Source organism: Puntigrus tetrazona, chromosome 5, assembly GCF_018831695.1.
Source record: "Puntigrus tetrazona isolate hp1 chromosome 5, ASM1883169v1, whole genome shotgun sequence".
NCBI classification, from domain to species: Eukaryota; Metazoa; Chordata; class Actinopteri; order Cypriniformes; family Cyprinidae; genus Puntigrus; species Puntigrus tetrazona.
Genome location: NC_056703.1, coordinates 29,964,475 through 29,979,700, shown reverse-complemented (window position 1 = coordinate 29,979,700; position 15,226 = coordinate 29,964,475). Strand labels below are relative to the sequence as shown.

The window sequence follows — 15,226 nt, the reverse complement described above, 5'->3', positions numbered from 1 at the left end:
TTGCTGATCAACGCAACGCCCAACAAATTAATCACTTATATATCCAAAAGACTAAACTAAATCACATTCACATTAGGGATTCAATGGTATAAATTTTTTTTATCATGATTATAGTACCCAAAATTATCATAGTTTTCAGTATTATCACAATATTGTTAAAACATGCCAGAAAAGTTAAAAGTACTGAAAAATAAATTTCACTTAACCAAGTTTTAAACTTAAAATCAACAAACAACAAATAAATTTACTTTTTGTTTGCATAATCACTAGGATTTTGCAATGACAACATGGTCTGTATTTTAAATGACAACATAACTGAAAACAGTTTAGAAATTTGAACAAATCTACAGCAGGGCATGCAGATTCTGACTCCTTTTTTTTGTCCAGAAAGAAACTGCATGCAGACTGAATGAAAATCTAAGTCTCTGTAAATCCACTGGCAGCAGGTGGCGCTAACGGAGCAGCAGAATTACAGCTGTTTCTCGTAACCCTCATGACAATGGCAGCATTGCAATTAAGTAAACTTCTTTATTAGTTATTACATGGAGATAAGATGAAAAATGCCATAAAATCTTTTCTGAATACAGTCAGAACATGCAGGGATACATTCATATAATTTGTTTATTCACACATTCATTTGTAGAATCCCTTTAGCATTCTTTTAAATCCTCCCAGCTTTTCCACACTGTTTTCACTCGAAATGCTTTGCTGCTGTGTGCACGAGACAATTACTTAAAGGGATAGTTCACTCAAATATTTTATGTGATGTTTATCCGATTTCCCCCAGAGCATCCAAGATATAGGCAACTTTGTTCCTTTAGTAGAACACAAACAAACATTTTTAACTTAATCGTTCTGTGCTAGAAACTCAACATTATTTATATATATTTTTTTACCTCTGATACACCACAATGTCCGACTGATTCTCAACATCCAGCGCGACATGTCAATGTATATATACACAGATGCATATGTAGATCTTTACATATCATGGCCCATAAAAACGGTCAATAAAGAGGAATCATATACATATATTATATGCGCCAAAATCACCTACATCTTGGAGGCCCTGAGGTGAGCAGATAAACATCCAATTTTCATTTTTGGGTCAACTATACCTTTAACTGTGGTGAACAGTGACTACATAGTATTTGTGTAACCAACCATACTGATAAGGATACTTAGCTCTAACAAGCATCTTGAGACACAGTTAAGCAATCTGTGTGTGTGTGTGTGTGTGTGTTAGTGTGTGTGTGTGTTAGCATCTTTGTCTGTGAAGAACTGAGAAGACTGTCCTGTTGCTATACAGGTGAAGAAGTGTCTAAGACTCATATTTGGGTTTGCTAGGAGAACACTGTCACTCCATTTAAGCCTGTGTTCTTTGTCTCAGACTAATATTATTTTTATATGTGTAGTAATGTTCCTTGAAGTATCTCCGTTTACTTTCTTTTATGTTCTTACTACACCCAAAACCATGTGACAGAATATAAGACCCAAAACAGATAAGATGTTCTGGACTGAGGAAATTCTCCTTACTGTCCAGCAAAAGGAAAGTTCTTTGGAACAACATGAGCTATAAAAATCACATTAATTACACACCAGCGTAATTATTTAGCTCTGTGACTGACACTAATGACATGCCCCGAATCTCACTGATAACACAAGACTGTTATGCACCTAAGATTACAAAACTTAGATCATATTCTAGAATACAATCACTCAAAAGTCATCTTTAGAATGCTGATCAGGGCTCATCTCGAACAGGAAGTGAGTTTGCAAGCTGCTGCAGACAGGAAGTGCTTCCCCTCCTCAGTTTCTTTGCAGAGTATCAACCAGTATCTTATTGTACTCGAGCAGTTGTTTGTTGACATTCTTCATCACTGGGCGGTAATCACTCTCTACACCTTTTGAGGCGATGACTGCATAATAGAGTTAAGGAGGGTTGCACATCAACTATACTTATTCTTCTCATAGAGATTGACATGTGATACAAGGATACATTCTTTCATCACAAAGTTGTTCTGCTCAAGATGTTGCCACTTCCTCTCCATGTTGGTCAGCTGGAAACAGAACAGACAGCAAAACATCTAGTCACAAACAAATCTGAAAAACTTTACATGACAAAAAGTGTCGCTCATGTTTTTTGCTCGTTATGCAGAAACAGCTTTAGTCTCAAATTCAACTCAAGTAAACTTTATTTGTATAGCACTTTCCACAATACACACTATTTCATAGCAGCTTTATAGAAAGTCACACTGCACAATACAAATAGTATAAAACATATTTGTTGTAATGGTTAGAGCAGATTTAAGGCTGGAAAATATATAATGATGGTCATGGATGGGAGATTCATTGATAGCAGGAATAAGTGTGTTTCAGGAGGTCTGACATTCTTCCCCAAAATGTAACAACAGGTGTAAAATTTAAATTATGTTATTTTTAGTAAAGATTGGATAAAAATATACCTTCTCGTGTTAGACACTAATGTATAATAAGACTGCCCTTTTTTTCCATTAGACAGAAATCTCAGTATGGCATAGCTAGGAGTGAACAGCAGAAACACATGTGAAGCTGAAGAGTGTGTATGTCTCTCACCTCCACATGGGTCTCGTTCTCTTGCAACTGGTTCTTAAGAGATTCATACTCCTCGTTGATTTTGTGTATCATCTTCTTAAATGTATCCTTCCTCTGAGTCAGTGTTACTCGTTCCTCCTGCAGTCTCTGATTGGACAAATGGCAGCAGTAAGTTCTGTGAGACCATCACTAGAAGACTGACTGATGCATCCACCACATTTATTAGAGGCAGATTCCCACTGAAACACTGAGACCAGTCGTGTTAAAGCCTATCTCAAAGACACATCAGCAATCAAAAATATCACAAATTTACATTTTAGCGCTTCAGATGACTTAACCTTCAATGTAGCCAATAAGTGGTTTACTCATGTTTTTAAGCCTAGCCCATTCTAATTCCTGACCTTCTTCCGGTCCTCTCCGGCAGCTCTGAGAGCGTCCAGATCTCTGTATGTGTGGATCTCTTGCATCATGAGCTTGAGCTGATCTCTCAGAGTTTGCAGCTCTGTGCTCACTTTGCCTTCCAGCTGCTCCACTTTCAGAAGATCCTGTTGTAGACGCTCACTTTCTGCATGATGAAGCACAGCATACAAACACACATCACAATACATCACTACAGCGTCAGGATTTCTAATATAAACGCTGTAATTTGACTATGCAGGGCTGCTGTTTATCCTACAGGTGTCACTACAAACTCATATTGTGTCAGCTCTATTTACTCTTTATAGCACTTCACACAATACAGAACTTCACAGTAATACAAAGGAAAATAACAGAAATAGTGATGCAAACCTCATTAAATATGAGACAAATGTACATGTGCAGTAAAGCAGCTCTACAGAAGACAACAACGTCATTATTCATGCAATAATGGTGTAAAGTTCAGTTTGGTTGCAAGTATATCTTCAGAAGACAACACTGTCATTCAAGCGACAACAAACATCATGAAGCTTTACTCATTAGGTGTCTTTAACATAACAACTTTGGCTAATTTCCACGATTATTCCTGTGCCACATGAACATGTGTAACTACAGTGTGCTGCTTGTGAGGAGAGCAGGAAGCAGTAAAGGGTTCAGAGGTCATGATCTATAACCTTTGGAAATGATTACAAGCAGATTTGGCCACTCCGTTACAAAGATTCATGACACACTGGAACCGGCTCTGCTGCAGAAACCGGATGTGCCTGCTGGTCAGTGTGAGATGGCCGTCCCCAGGGACAATGAGCCCTGATCTGCGTCTCACCACGAGACCTGATCCGAGTGCTGGGGGGGCATTACAGGAAGGAAGTGGAAGAGGGACGCTTCCCTCTGATAGGCAGAGGCCTAACTCACTGTTTAGAGAGAGAAAGAAAGAGAGTGTGTGTGTGTGTGTGTGTGTGTATGTATGTGTATGTGTGTGTGTGTGAGAATAAAAAAAAAAACCCTGTCAGCACTTCTAAGCAGTCTGGACTGTTTCCATGTCCAGGGGTCCTTTCACCAGTGCTCCAATCTGACTATCAACACACACACACACACTCTCTCACTCACTCTCTCTAACTATAGGTGTATATGTCTCCATCTTTTCCTTCACCCTACCCCTAAACTTTGACACTCAAACAAAACATTCTGTATTCCCATAAAAAAAAAAAAACACAGTTCAGTATGTTTAAACTAGTTAGCTTACGAATACACAGGAAGTGTAAAGCACCTGCAATGTATAATTGCATACATTTGTATCCTTATAATCCATATATACCAGAGCATGCATACACATACACACACTTCATGCGTTTCCACAGCTGCTGTTACCTATGGGTTTGAATTACTGGAAATATTTCTCCATGAGCAGCAGTCATTATACAGCAGTGTTTCCCTTTTTTCAGCTGTTGTGGCAGGACTATGACCATGTCCCCTCTCCACCCAATAATTACATGCAATCAGAATTGAAATGATTAGAAATAAAAAAGACAAGTGCATAATAAAATAAGAAGAACTAAAAAGTAGCTTATAGGGACATTTTTAGACATTTAATGAGGCTCAGAGGTGGCATGAGTACAATTAAAGTCACAAATTCATGTTAAGATTGTTTTACATAAAACATTTAATATAGAAATATTAAATGATTAAAATAACTGAAATGATAGGTTAAAATTTTAACTAAATGCACCAGAACTTACTTTATTTGGAAAAAACAATTTGTCAATGAAATGCAGCAAAATCACGCAGTAGTTATAGTTAGACAATGTAAGTCACTTAATAGGCTATTAACTTGGTGTTTATTGAAATGTTATTAAACTGAATTGTCTATATGAATCAATATCACATTTGCAAAAGTGTGGCGGCCTGCCATGGTAGAATAAATGTAACGGAAAAACTTGTTGTGTATTTCAGCTTTATGATTAAAGCTGATTAAAGTGGTTAAAGTTTCTCCTCACAGATATCACCTCTCTTTTTCTCTCTGTCTCACACACACAAAAGAGAAAAGTGGAGGAAGCAGTGCCTCTGAGGAGATCATGTTGGGAAATTAGATTAGAACGTCTTATACAAAAGAAGAAAGGGCCCTTCTCTGGGCAGAAGCTCACACCTTAATAATAATGACAAAGAAGGAGAGGATCTTGAGCTGTTAATGCTGTTATTCTGACACAGTCTGACTGTGTTCATGAGTTAGTCTGGTGTAGATCAGCAGACTAAAACAGACAGCTGTGTTTGATGGACAGCGCTGGAGCCAAACTGCTTCTCGCACACAGACAGAGACTGACCTGAGGAAAGGCCTTTGGCTGTGCTTTGAGACTTCTGCATCTCCGTCTCTTTGAAGCTCAGATCTTCCTGCATGGACCGCAGCTCTTGAGCGGTGACTGCTGATAGCTGCTGCAGACGATTGATGTTCTGGAGAGAAAACACACAGTGAATGAACACAACATCTGAGTCTCCTGAAAAGCTTCTGATCCAGTCTAGACTGTACCCTGCTGGAGTGTTCCAGTAAAGCCACGATACTGCTCTGTGCTTCTCTGATCAGCTGCTGCTCCTGAGCTTTATTGTCATCAAATGAGTTCAGATATGCTGTAAGAACACACATGATCAGCTCATCAATCAAATAATCAACACATGGAGATCTATTTATACCTCAGGTGTCCATTTCATACATTTCAACAAAGTAAAATTTCATTTAAAACAAAATACAAAAAACCAAGCCATTTAAGTGCAATTTTGCTTCTTATTTTGCTTTAACATTTTAGTTTTACTTTTGCGTTTAAAAGAAAAAACAAAACAAAAACAAAAGTACATTTCACTATTTTTGAATTACTAAAAACTTATTAAAAACATGATTTCATACATTTTAATAATTTACATTCAGTATTTGTGTGAAAGTAACAAAGACTCACAGTTGATTTCTTCTTCTCTCTTCTGCAGCTCCTTGTACTTTTGTGTTCGTTCTCCTGTAGATATTAATAAAAAAACACTAGAAACCAGTGCTTTTAACTCCAGTCCTCAGGAACCACTGCTGCTTTTTATGTCAGACACTTGCTCTTGTTTCATATTTTTAATTGAAAAGCAACATACAATAAGTAAAAATATATCAGAAACACATATATATAAGTGTAGCAACTGTAAACAGTCTCATTAAAATAAAAATGTGATGCTTAGATCAATGGAATGAATCAGGCTTACGTCATCTGCTAGTTTTCCCCTTACCATTACATTCTCTCTAAATCAGCGCTACAGACTATGATCATCTCAATCAAAAAACAGCACCTTGATGTTCCTCCATGTCAGCATCTAGTTGTCGCATCTCTTCAGTGAGATGGCTAATTTTCTCACGTACTTCGGAGAGCCTACATAAAATAGGATGTTAATTTTGGATTTATTTATCGAACTGGTACAAAAATTGCAAGCAACACACAGCATTTTCAGTGCAATAATATACATCTTCTAAGCAACTTTGAGTGGACATACATATGAACAAAACATATTAATGTTGTATGTTTCTATATGTAGAAATACATACTGTCGTTCCATGCTGGCTATTTCCTGGTTGTTTTCTTTCACCTAAAACCCAGCCAAAGAAAAATCATGAAATTACTTCAAATATTTGCATGCAAAAGTGTAAATAAATGATATAGAGACCTGTTTGAACAGGCGTTCACGCTCCTCTTGTGGAGAGCCCATGTCTCGGTCTTCTGCTAGCATTGCTTCTCGGCGGTTCTCCAGCTCCAATAGTTTCTCGTGCAGCATGACTGCTTCCTGTTTGGCCTGGGAGTGAACCAGATCCTGTAAGCATAAGACACAAGAATTAATGAATGTCTGTATGTGTACAAATCAGGCAGTTTTTTCAACTTTTTTAAAGCTCTCCAGAAACGAACTCTTAGAACGAATTTTTTTTTACTTTTAAAAGAAGCACTGGCCTGCTGTTACAAAAGTTTCAACTTGCAAAGTTTATGTAAGGTAGCTATGTATTGTAACCTACAGTACAACAAACATGCCTGTTGAGTACATGAATATATTCACATCAAACACGCTAACAAAGTAGTAGTGTTTCCTTACAGCCAAAGAAAGTCATGATTCATCAAGAGCTCACTTGGGTCTTTGTGTGTGCGCACATTTCTAATTTGAATGCAAGGAAAGACAGAGTTTCTGCAAGTGTTGTTTGTGTGTGGGTGTTCGCTCACCGCCTCAAACGTCTCCTTCCTACTCATCAGAGCGTCTAGTTCCTCTTGAAGGGAGTCCAGCTCCTGGATGCAGATGAGAGGAGGCGACGAATGAGTTGTGTCAGTGTATAACAGGACTTGGAATCACCCTCACAAATCATTCACAGCATTCAATGTCATGTTTAGAGGAAGTAGTGAAACTGTTAACTGAAGACAATTTGACTTTATGTAGTCCCCAAGTCCCTTATTGATTTTTGTTTTTAGCATTAATCTCTATTTGACATGCATTTTCTTCCAAAGTAACTAGGATAGGTAACAACTTATTTTACACAAACAAACAAACAACTTCAATATTTATCAAAGTAAATACGTTATCAAAAACAAAGAAAATCAGCATTTGGTCAGGTATTACAATGTTTAATAACTCATTGAACACCAGTCACAGTCAGACAACAAGAAATAAAAAATATTAGTATATAACAAATAAAAGTATATTAAATAAATAATAAAAACAATTTCCTCAAATACAAGCAACAACACAACATACTAACATCATATCTTTATCTAAAGAAAGGGAAAGACACAATGGCACATTAATGCTGTTACTTGAATTCAGAAGGTATTACTGGAGGAATGAGACAAACCTGCATTAGTTCTTCATAGGTAGCTTTCATCTCAGTGTATTTGGCCTGTTTATCAGCAGACATCTTCTGAATGATGTTTTGGGCAGCCTGTTTTTCTTGGACTATATCATCCTCTACAGCTCTAATCATATCCTCTTTCCTGAAAAGAGAAAAGTTGTTAGTATAGCCCATAATTATCCATCCTCATAACACTGAATCTGTCCGAGACTTTCAACATCATTCAGCAGCAGATCTTCCGGATGTACAAGTATGTTCCTCAGGGAATCTTGAAGAAGAGTAGTTTCTAGTTCGTCTGAGCTCAGAGCAGTTCAGCCTGTATATGAACAAACCAACTGATCTCAGGTAGTTTGTTTATGGGTTGTTGTTATTATTATTTACAATAAAAAATAATAAATAATGTAATGTCAGATGTTTCAGTCTCTTGTTACATTGCTCAAAGATAAATAAATAAACTGTTTAATTCTAACTATAAAAAATAATTCTGTTGTCATTTATGTAATCAATGGCTAGATGTATATCATGTACATGTAGACAAAGAAGCATGGAGATACAGCATCCGCCTCTCTTTTTAAATCTATAATACTGAAATGCTTTTGAGCCTAAAGGAGCACAATAAAGCAGACTTCACATCTCTTCTCACCTCTAAAAACTTTTATCCTAACCACAATAAACAACTTTTCTGTTGTAACATCTTAATTTACAGTTCATTGGGAACATTTCTGATCAGGTTATGAATAAAAAAGCTCTAGAATATATCAGCCTTCAAAGAGAGACTAAAGAATTACATTTAACAGACACGTTTATTCAAAGCAGCTTACATTTTTATCAGTTCATGCATTCCCTGGGAATCAAACCCATGACCTTGGATTTGTTATCAGCATGTTCTACTGCTTGAGATACAGGAACAGCACAATAAAAAATGACTATGGTCAATGTTTAGCCCGTCTTTTTATTACAGAGAGCAAAGGTTTGTTTCTGTCTGAGCTCTTTTAAGCATGAGTTAACAGTCTATTACACAGCACTCAAGGGTAAGTGACTCTACCATTCATATCTATAACATTTTCTTCTTTAATTTTAAACCTTACAAAAGTGAAAAACTGATGTTTCATGCAGATGACGAGGCAAAAGTCCTAAATGCTATTATAACAAGAAATGTAATAGCAGTCAACTGAAACAAACTGATTACATTATGAAACCTTGGAATAATGCCATATAATGGTCATCACAAGCTTTTTTGTACTTCAAAGAAGCAAAGAGTCTGTTCAAATGATCCATTAAATGCTTAAATGATTAAAGTTTATTGTCATGTAAGGTTAAGTATCATGGCAAAAACTTAGCAAAACAAAAACAAATATCCTTTTTGCACTGAACAAACCATAAAGCAAATGGAGACGATGTGCTGTGTCAGGAATACACCAGTCGAGTTCTGAATGAGGTGAACGGGACATAAAACACTGACACAAGGTATATGAAAAATACATGAAAGGAAGTAAAGAGGTGAAAGACAAAAGGTTCTTGAAGGAGTTGAGGAAAAAAACCCAGTAAAAGGAATTGGCCCAACATCACTATCACAAATTTTCTTTTATTTTAGACATTAAATATTTTAAATTATAAACATATTATAATAACCTATTCTACGTCTCTGTTAGAGACCTTGAGAATGGCACAGATGAGAGCAAGAGCAAAGCATATGACGGGCGCTGGTAAAAAGAACCTTTCCAGTTGGTCTGCGTTTATAAAATGAGAATAAAACAAGCATCTGTCCTTAAAGAAACTCAACAATAATGATCACAGCAAGAAAACAGGCCTCGCTCCGCTAAAGAACACTGGGTGACTTTGTGTCTCATGCCAGCCAGAGAAGACCATGAGTATCTTTGTGGCTGATGGCAGATAACATAAAACAGCAACAAACACAAGCAGAGAGACACGGGACAGCAGCATGCTGATAGCAGAGACTCGTCTGCACAAAGATCCGCTTTGTGTCACATTTATGAAGAGGGATTTTACTTCCTCAAGAACCTTCTCTGCTCTTTATGACTGCAGCTAACAACAGACAGGACAATTTAGCAAGAACTGTGCTTCCTCTTATGGACAGGACACTGTTTGTTTGGTTGATGCAGTGCTGTTATCACAGCTAACAGAGATCATGGTCAGGAGACAGATGCATGTGGTGTGGGTCGCAGCGGTTCTGATGAGCTCAGGAGTGATCGCACAGCAGGTGAGTGTCTTTCACACTCGGTTATACCAACGTGTTCTGTATCAAAGTGCTATTCTTATCTAGCCAAATCATAGACTGGAGAATTATATGAAAAGAGTGGACCTTGTGTCTCCGGTCCTCACGGCTCATCAGGGATTAAACTCTGATGTCAAACCAATGTTCATTTGTGTTCAGGTTGACATGAGCAACGCAGCTCTGACAGAGATTCCTAAAGATATACCTACAAACATCACCAGATGGATCCTGAGCAATAACTCACTTGTGATGACCGCCTCGGATATAAACACCTTACAGAAATATCCCAGGATTACTGAGTTAGATCTTTCTTACAACCACATACAGATCCTGCTTCCTGGAGCCTTTGACAAACTCACAAATCTAAACATTCTTAAACTGAGGGGAAATAGCCTGCAGACCCTTGACAAAGACATCTTAAAAGGACTGACAAAACTAAAGATTCTGGATCTGAAGGACAACCCATGGAACTGCTCCTGTTCGCTCAAAAGCCTCTTCAAAGAGCTGAATGAGTCTGGTGTATCAATAGGTGAGAACAAGCACTTAAGTTGACTTTTGATTTTCACATATGCCAATTTAATGTTTGTTTTGTTTGGCTTATTCATCTACAAAATCTCGTGTTGGTCTTGCAGGGAAAGAAGTCACTTGTGACACTCCCCAGAAAACAGCTGTGCTTGATGGTAACCCTTCCTGCTCAATTCAAGCCACAACATCTGTGGAGAAATCTACAGCTCCCACAATGAAAACCAGATCAACACCAGCAACGACCATAGAGCCGACCAACAGCAGTCACATCAATGGCTCCAGCAAAGGTAAACACACCGGAACGTCTCTAAAACACTGTGATCAGTACTGAGCTCCAATAGCAACATCAGATGAAGGTGTGGATCCTCCTATTACACACAGAATACATAACTGTGTAGCAAATGAGAAAAACATTTTTCACAAATACTGATGTCAACAGTGTCTACAGAGCCTTATGCCAGAATATGCTTCTCCTTAGGGTTGATGGCGAGGGATGGTGGGACACAGACAGGAAGCCACAGCTGGAAGTTCCTGCTTGGTGTCGTGGCTCTAACTCTCAGCACTTCCATGCTCATTGTATGCGCTGTTAAATCTCCCTCGTGGTACAAGCTTCTGTTTAATTACCGACATCAGAGGCTCTGCGAGGACGTGGAGCACAGCGTCTTCAATACCGGACGCTTTTCCAACTTCAGTCTGGACACAGAGCAGACGGACACAAGTGCTCAGGAGCTGGACACTGGACTGAGTCTGCAGCCCTTTGAGGATGATGATGATGATGATGGTTTTATAGAGGACGGTTACATTGAGCCGGGAAACTACAAAGAACAAACGGATGCTAACGAGTCATGAGCAAGATCTCTGACAGAAGAAGAAGCTGGCTGTAAACGAGAAAAAAAAAGCTACAAACTCATGCATTAAACTATGAGGATCATTTTATTCCAGTGCAGTAAGGCAACATGAAAAAGCCATTAAAAATTAAAAACCCAAGGATCTCTGAACTGGAAATGCAAATGCATGCATCTCAGCAGATTAAAAAAAATAGTGTGTAAATGCTGTAATTTTTGCTTTTAAAAAAAATTATTACTCAATCTCTCTTTTTAAAAGCTTGTCAGTGATGTATGCAAGGATATAAACTGTTTGCATGTAGTTTTTTCTGCAGCATGTAGAATTATTTAAAAAGAAGCTCTGGCATGATTGAACTGAAGAGCAGTCATACTCAGGAGTACTCATCTGCTGCCCTCTTGTGCACAAACATGTAACTGTGAAAAAACAAAACTACTTACTCTCTTCTCTCTGTGAATATCACGTCCATACTTTGAGCTTCTCTGTCATTCTGTGCTTTCAGCTAATGAGACAAACATAAAATAAACTCAGCAGGAATATGAGAAGAGCAAAGAGGAAGATGCTGCCATTTAAATGAAGTTGTCTCACCATGTTGATGTCATTCACGACTTCATCCATCTCAGTGTTTGTGTTCAGCTTGTCAACTAGCTGATAATTAAAAGAGCATATAAAGAAGGTTTTATTGATTCAAAATAAAGAGACTTGTAGTACTTCCACTAATCGTTTTAAATTAGTGTACCATGTTGTAATCTGCCAGTTGCCCTTGAAGATCTTTTATTTCCCCAGCTAGGATTTCTGCTCTGTTCACAGAAAAAGTTTTAAAACATTTAATAAATTCATTACTGCATCCTAAGGTCAGTACTAACCCATGGAACAGTCAGGTCTTTTAAGAGGATACATTTCTTTACATTATATAAAGTCCATCAAATATAATTAAAATACAGAGAATTTAACATTTCATTTCATTTTAAAAGATTGTATAGTTTGGAATTACAGTTTTGTGAAAGACATTATGTAACATTTGCAATCTTACAGACAATTTCTATATTTAAATAAACAATGTTCTTCAAACTTTCTGTCCTAAAAAAGGAAACTCAATAATGATTTTGAAACATTTTCAATGGCAACACTGATCATATTGTGAACATTAAACAATATGCATTACAAATAAAACGTTGCTTGTCAAATACAGAAAAACAGATGACAGTTATTTTAAATTGAATAAATGATTGTTTATTTGCTATTTAAAATTTTATATGATGCATGTATTGTAAATGTTTTGTTTTTTTGATTCTGGGGGATCTAAAAGTTAAATTACCTTTTTTCATAAGATAGATATACTGAATTTTCCTGACTGAAGGTGTCAATGTCCTTCTGTAGTTTGCTGGACTCCATCGTCAGCTCATTTATTTTACTCCTGAAGGAAACAAACAAATTATTCTTTAATTTATCTGTTTTACCTGAGATAAAATGAAAAATCTTCATCACTTTTACCGTAATAATCCAAGGTAATATGATTTATCCAGAATTTGTCTCTGTGGTCCTTAAGGAGTGAAAATAAAGCAGTCAGTGTGCATACCTCGCATTACTTTAATGTTTGTTAGAAAAAGAAAAATTGTCTGACCCTTCATGCCTGTCTTCATTCCACTGAGTCCCTGTTGAGTCACGGGTCGATCTGCCACTTTAATCTGAGCTGATAAAACACCAGGAGAAGCCACAGGTCCAGCTCTGCTGCCGGGACGAGCGGAGCCCGGGACCATCTATGACACACACACACACACACACACACACACACACACACACACACACTCATAATTCTGCATGGCTTTAAACAGACAACACAACTATAATAATGAACCCTTACTGCAGTGCTGACGCGGAGGGCTGTCTGTGGTGGTCGGATGGCTGTAGGTGGGCGTCCAGAACCCTGGCCAAATGATCCTCGGCTCACGGGTCTCTGGCTTGCCATTGTTGTCTGAATGGTAAAGCTTAGCACACTATAATATATTAGACTAGTCTAGAGTTTACAGCACAGCAGAACAGATGGCAGATGAGATTGAAAATGGTTCTTAACATTGTACATCCACTGTTAGAATGAGCTCAAATAAGTTCAAATGCATGATTACTAAACATGATTATTAAAAGATGCAGTGGCAGCACCATGACATAATGACAATAACAGCATCGGAGAGTAATATTACTTTGCTCAATGAGTACCATATTAAAGTACTATCGTGTCAATATGTTTTTTCGAGGTAACTAACTTTGATGAACAAAAGAAAAAAAGCCATTATACGTGTCCGATTCATTGAAAGAATCGACTCAAAAGAGTGAATCATTTATCAAATGTGATTCTACACAGCCAAAAAAAAACTTACGAACTGTGAGATGTTTAGATATAGAGGCAGAATTCAGTAAATATATATATATATATATTTACAGGAATAATAAGAACAACGGGGCTACTAAAAACAATAATTATAGGAACTGCGCCACTGTTGGAATAATCTGGATGCCGAGGTGAGAATATTATATCTATGTTTGAGAATCACAGCTTAAATTACAAACACAAATGACTGATGTTTAACAATGTTTACAGCCTATCGGACTCTTACTGTCACATAAAACAAATAAAGAGGCGTGAAAACAAATGTTTAAAATCAACTACGAACCAAAGCATATCAAGACAACGCATTAAATAACCCTTTGAGAAGATTCTCTTGTACAGGCTAACACATTAGCAACAAAGCGGTTTTCTGCTTGATCTCAAGCAGAAAATCTGTTCAACTAACGATCTTACCACACAAGAACTAAGTGATTTAATAAATTATCGCTTACCTTTACCTAAAAATACGCTGTTTATAGTTAGCTACTTTAACAGTCAACCAAAACGCTCGTCTCTGAGTTGCCTAGCAACCCAGGAACGTCATCGCGAGAACTCGTGCGAGAACAGCGCTGCACTGCCCCCTGCTGTTTGAACGTGACGCAGCAGGGCATACTTTACATTTTCTCTTATATATAACCTATATAACATAACTACATAAATACGTTCAAACTATATTTGTACACCAGCACTTTTCAGTTTCCAGGTATTATGTATCAGCTGCTGTATAATGTTATTTGGATTACCATTATTCTTAAAGCATGCTGCTTAGAAACATGTTACTGTATGAAGTTCTATAAAAATTAAAGTAACACGATAGTAGCCACACATACACAAACATTATTTACTTTTTGTTTTATTTTTATTTATTTTTCAAATATTTTCCAAATTTTTCTTTTAATTTTCTAATCTAACTGCAATGATCACCTAATGATTATCGTCTAAATAACGACCAGCATTTTACCCTTTTTTTCATGGCATAAATCCATATTTAGTGCATAACAAAGCAAACTAACCCTGGTTGCAATGGTAAAATAAGTTCCTGAATTCACAAAAAAATGTTCTACTGTCAATCTCCTAATGAGGAGTGAGGAAATAAATAAGAGATAAGAAAACACCATTTACTACAATAAATACAGTACAATGAATCGCTAAAATAAGAAAATTAGAAATTCAACTGTAGCACTGAATAAATGTCCAAAATCAGAGTGCAAGGTTTTAAATAATCAGTCATTAAAATGTTAATGATTAGAAAAAGACTGAAGTCTGTTAAACTTTTATCGTGAGTGAGTCTGTAAGTGTTCAATCCAATCTACTGCGTATGTCTAATAATAATTATAATAATTGGATAATGACAAGTCGAATGCACTTAGTTTGGTGTCTCTAGCTGCACCAGGCGCCG

At 37.1% G+C, this 15,226-nt stretch overlaps 2 protein-coding genes across 4 annotated transcripts; one reads left to right on the top strand and one right to left on the bottom strand.

The window, feature by feature from the left end:
* Nucleotides 1-508: 508 nt before the first annotated feature.
* Nucleotides 509-14,412, bottom strand: ift74 (intraflagellar transport 74). 2 transcript variants are annotated; one of them, XM_043238634.1, is made up of 20 exons: nt 14,280-14,412; nt 13,306-13,438; nt 13,066-13,201; nt 12,936-12,984; nt 12,760-12,858; nt 12,181-12,241; nt 12,030-12,089; nt 11,882-11,943; nt 7,841-7,979; nt 7,218-7,280; nt 6,676-6,819; nt 6,557-6,597; nt 6,304-6,383; nt 5,934-5,987; nt 5,513-5,610; nt 5,310-5,436; nt 2,976-3,139; nt 2,596-2,721; nt 2,000-2,060; nt 509-1,919 (listed from the first exon to the last, which is right to left on the bottom strand). In XM_043238634.1, exons 2-20 carry the CDS (start codon nt 13,408-13,410, stop codon nt 1,810-1,812), a joined length of 1,779 nt encoding a protein of 592 aa, XP_043094569.1. In that variant the 5' UTR covers nt 13,411-13,438; nt 14,280-14,412; the 3' UTR covers nt 509-1,809. The 2 variants fall into 2 exon arrangements, with proteins under 2 accessions (XP_043094569.1, XP_043094568.1); XM_043238633.1 differs by having other exon boundaries at nt 13,306-13,429; nt 14,280-14,401.
* Nucleotides 8,792-12,294, top strand: LOC122344964 (leucine-rich repeat-containing protein 19-like). 2 transcript variants are annotated; one of them, XM_043238643.1, is made up of 5 exons: nt 8,792-8,868; nt 9,936-10,058; nt 10,233-10,602; nt 10,706-10,885; nt 11,077-12,294. In XM_043238643.1, the coding sequence occupies exons 2-5, from the start codon at nt 9,987-9,989 to the stop codon at nt 11,445-11,447; spliced, it is 993 nt and encodes a 330-aa protein (XP_043094578.1). In that variant the 5' UTR covers nt 8,792-8,868; nt 9,936-9,986; the 3' UTR covers nt 11,448-12,294. The 2 variants fall into 2 exon arrangements, with proteins under 2 accessions (XP_043094578.1, XP_043094579.1); XM_043238644.1 differs by lacking the exon at nt 8,792-8,868 and adding an exon at nt 8,876-9,304.
* Nucleotides 14,413-15,226: the final 814 nt, after the last annotated feature.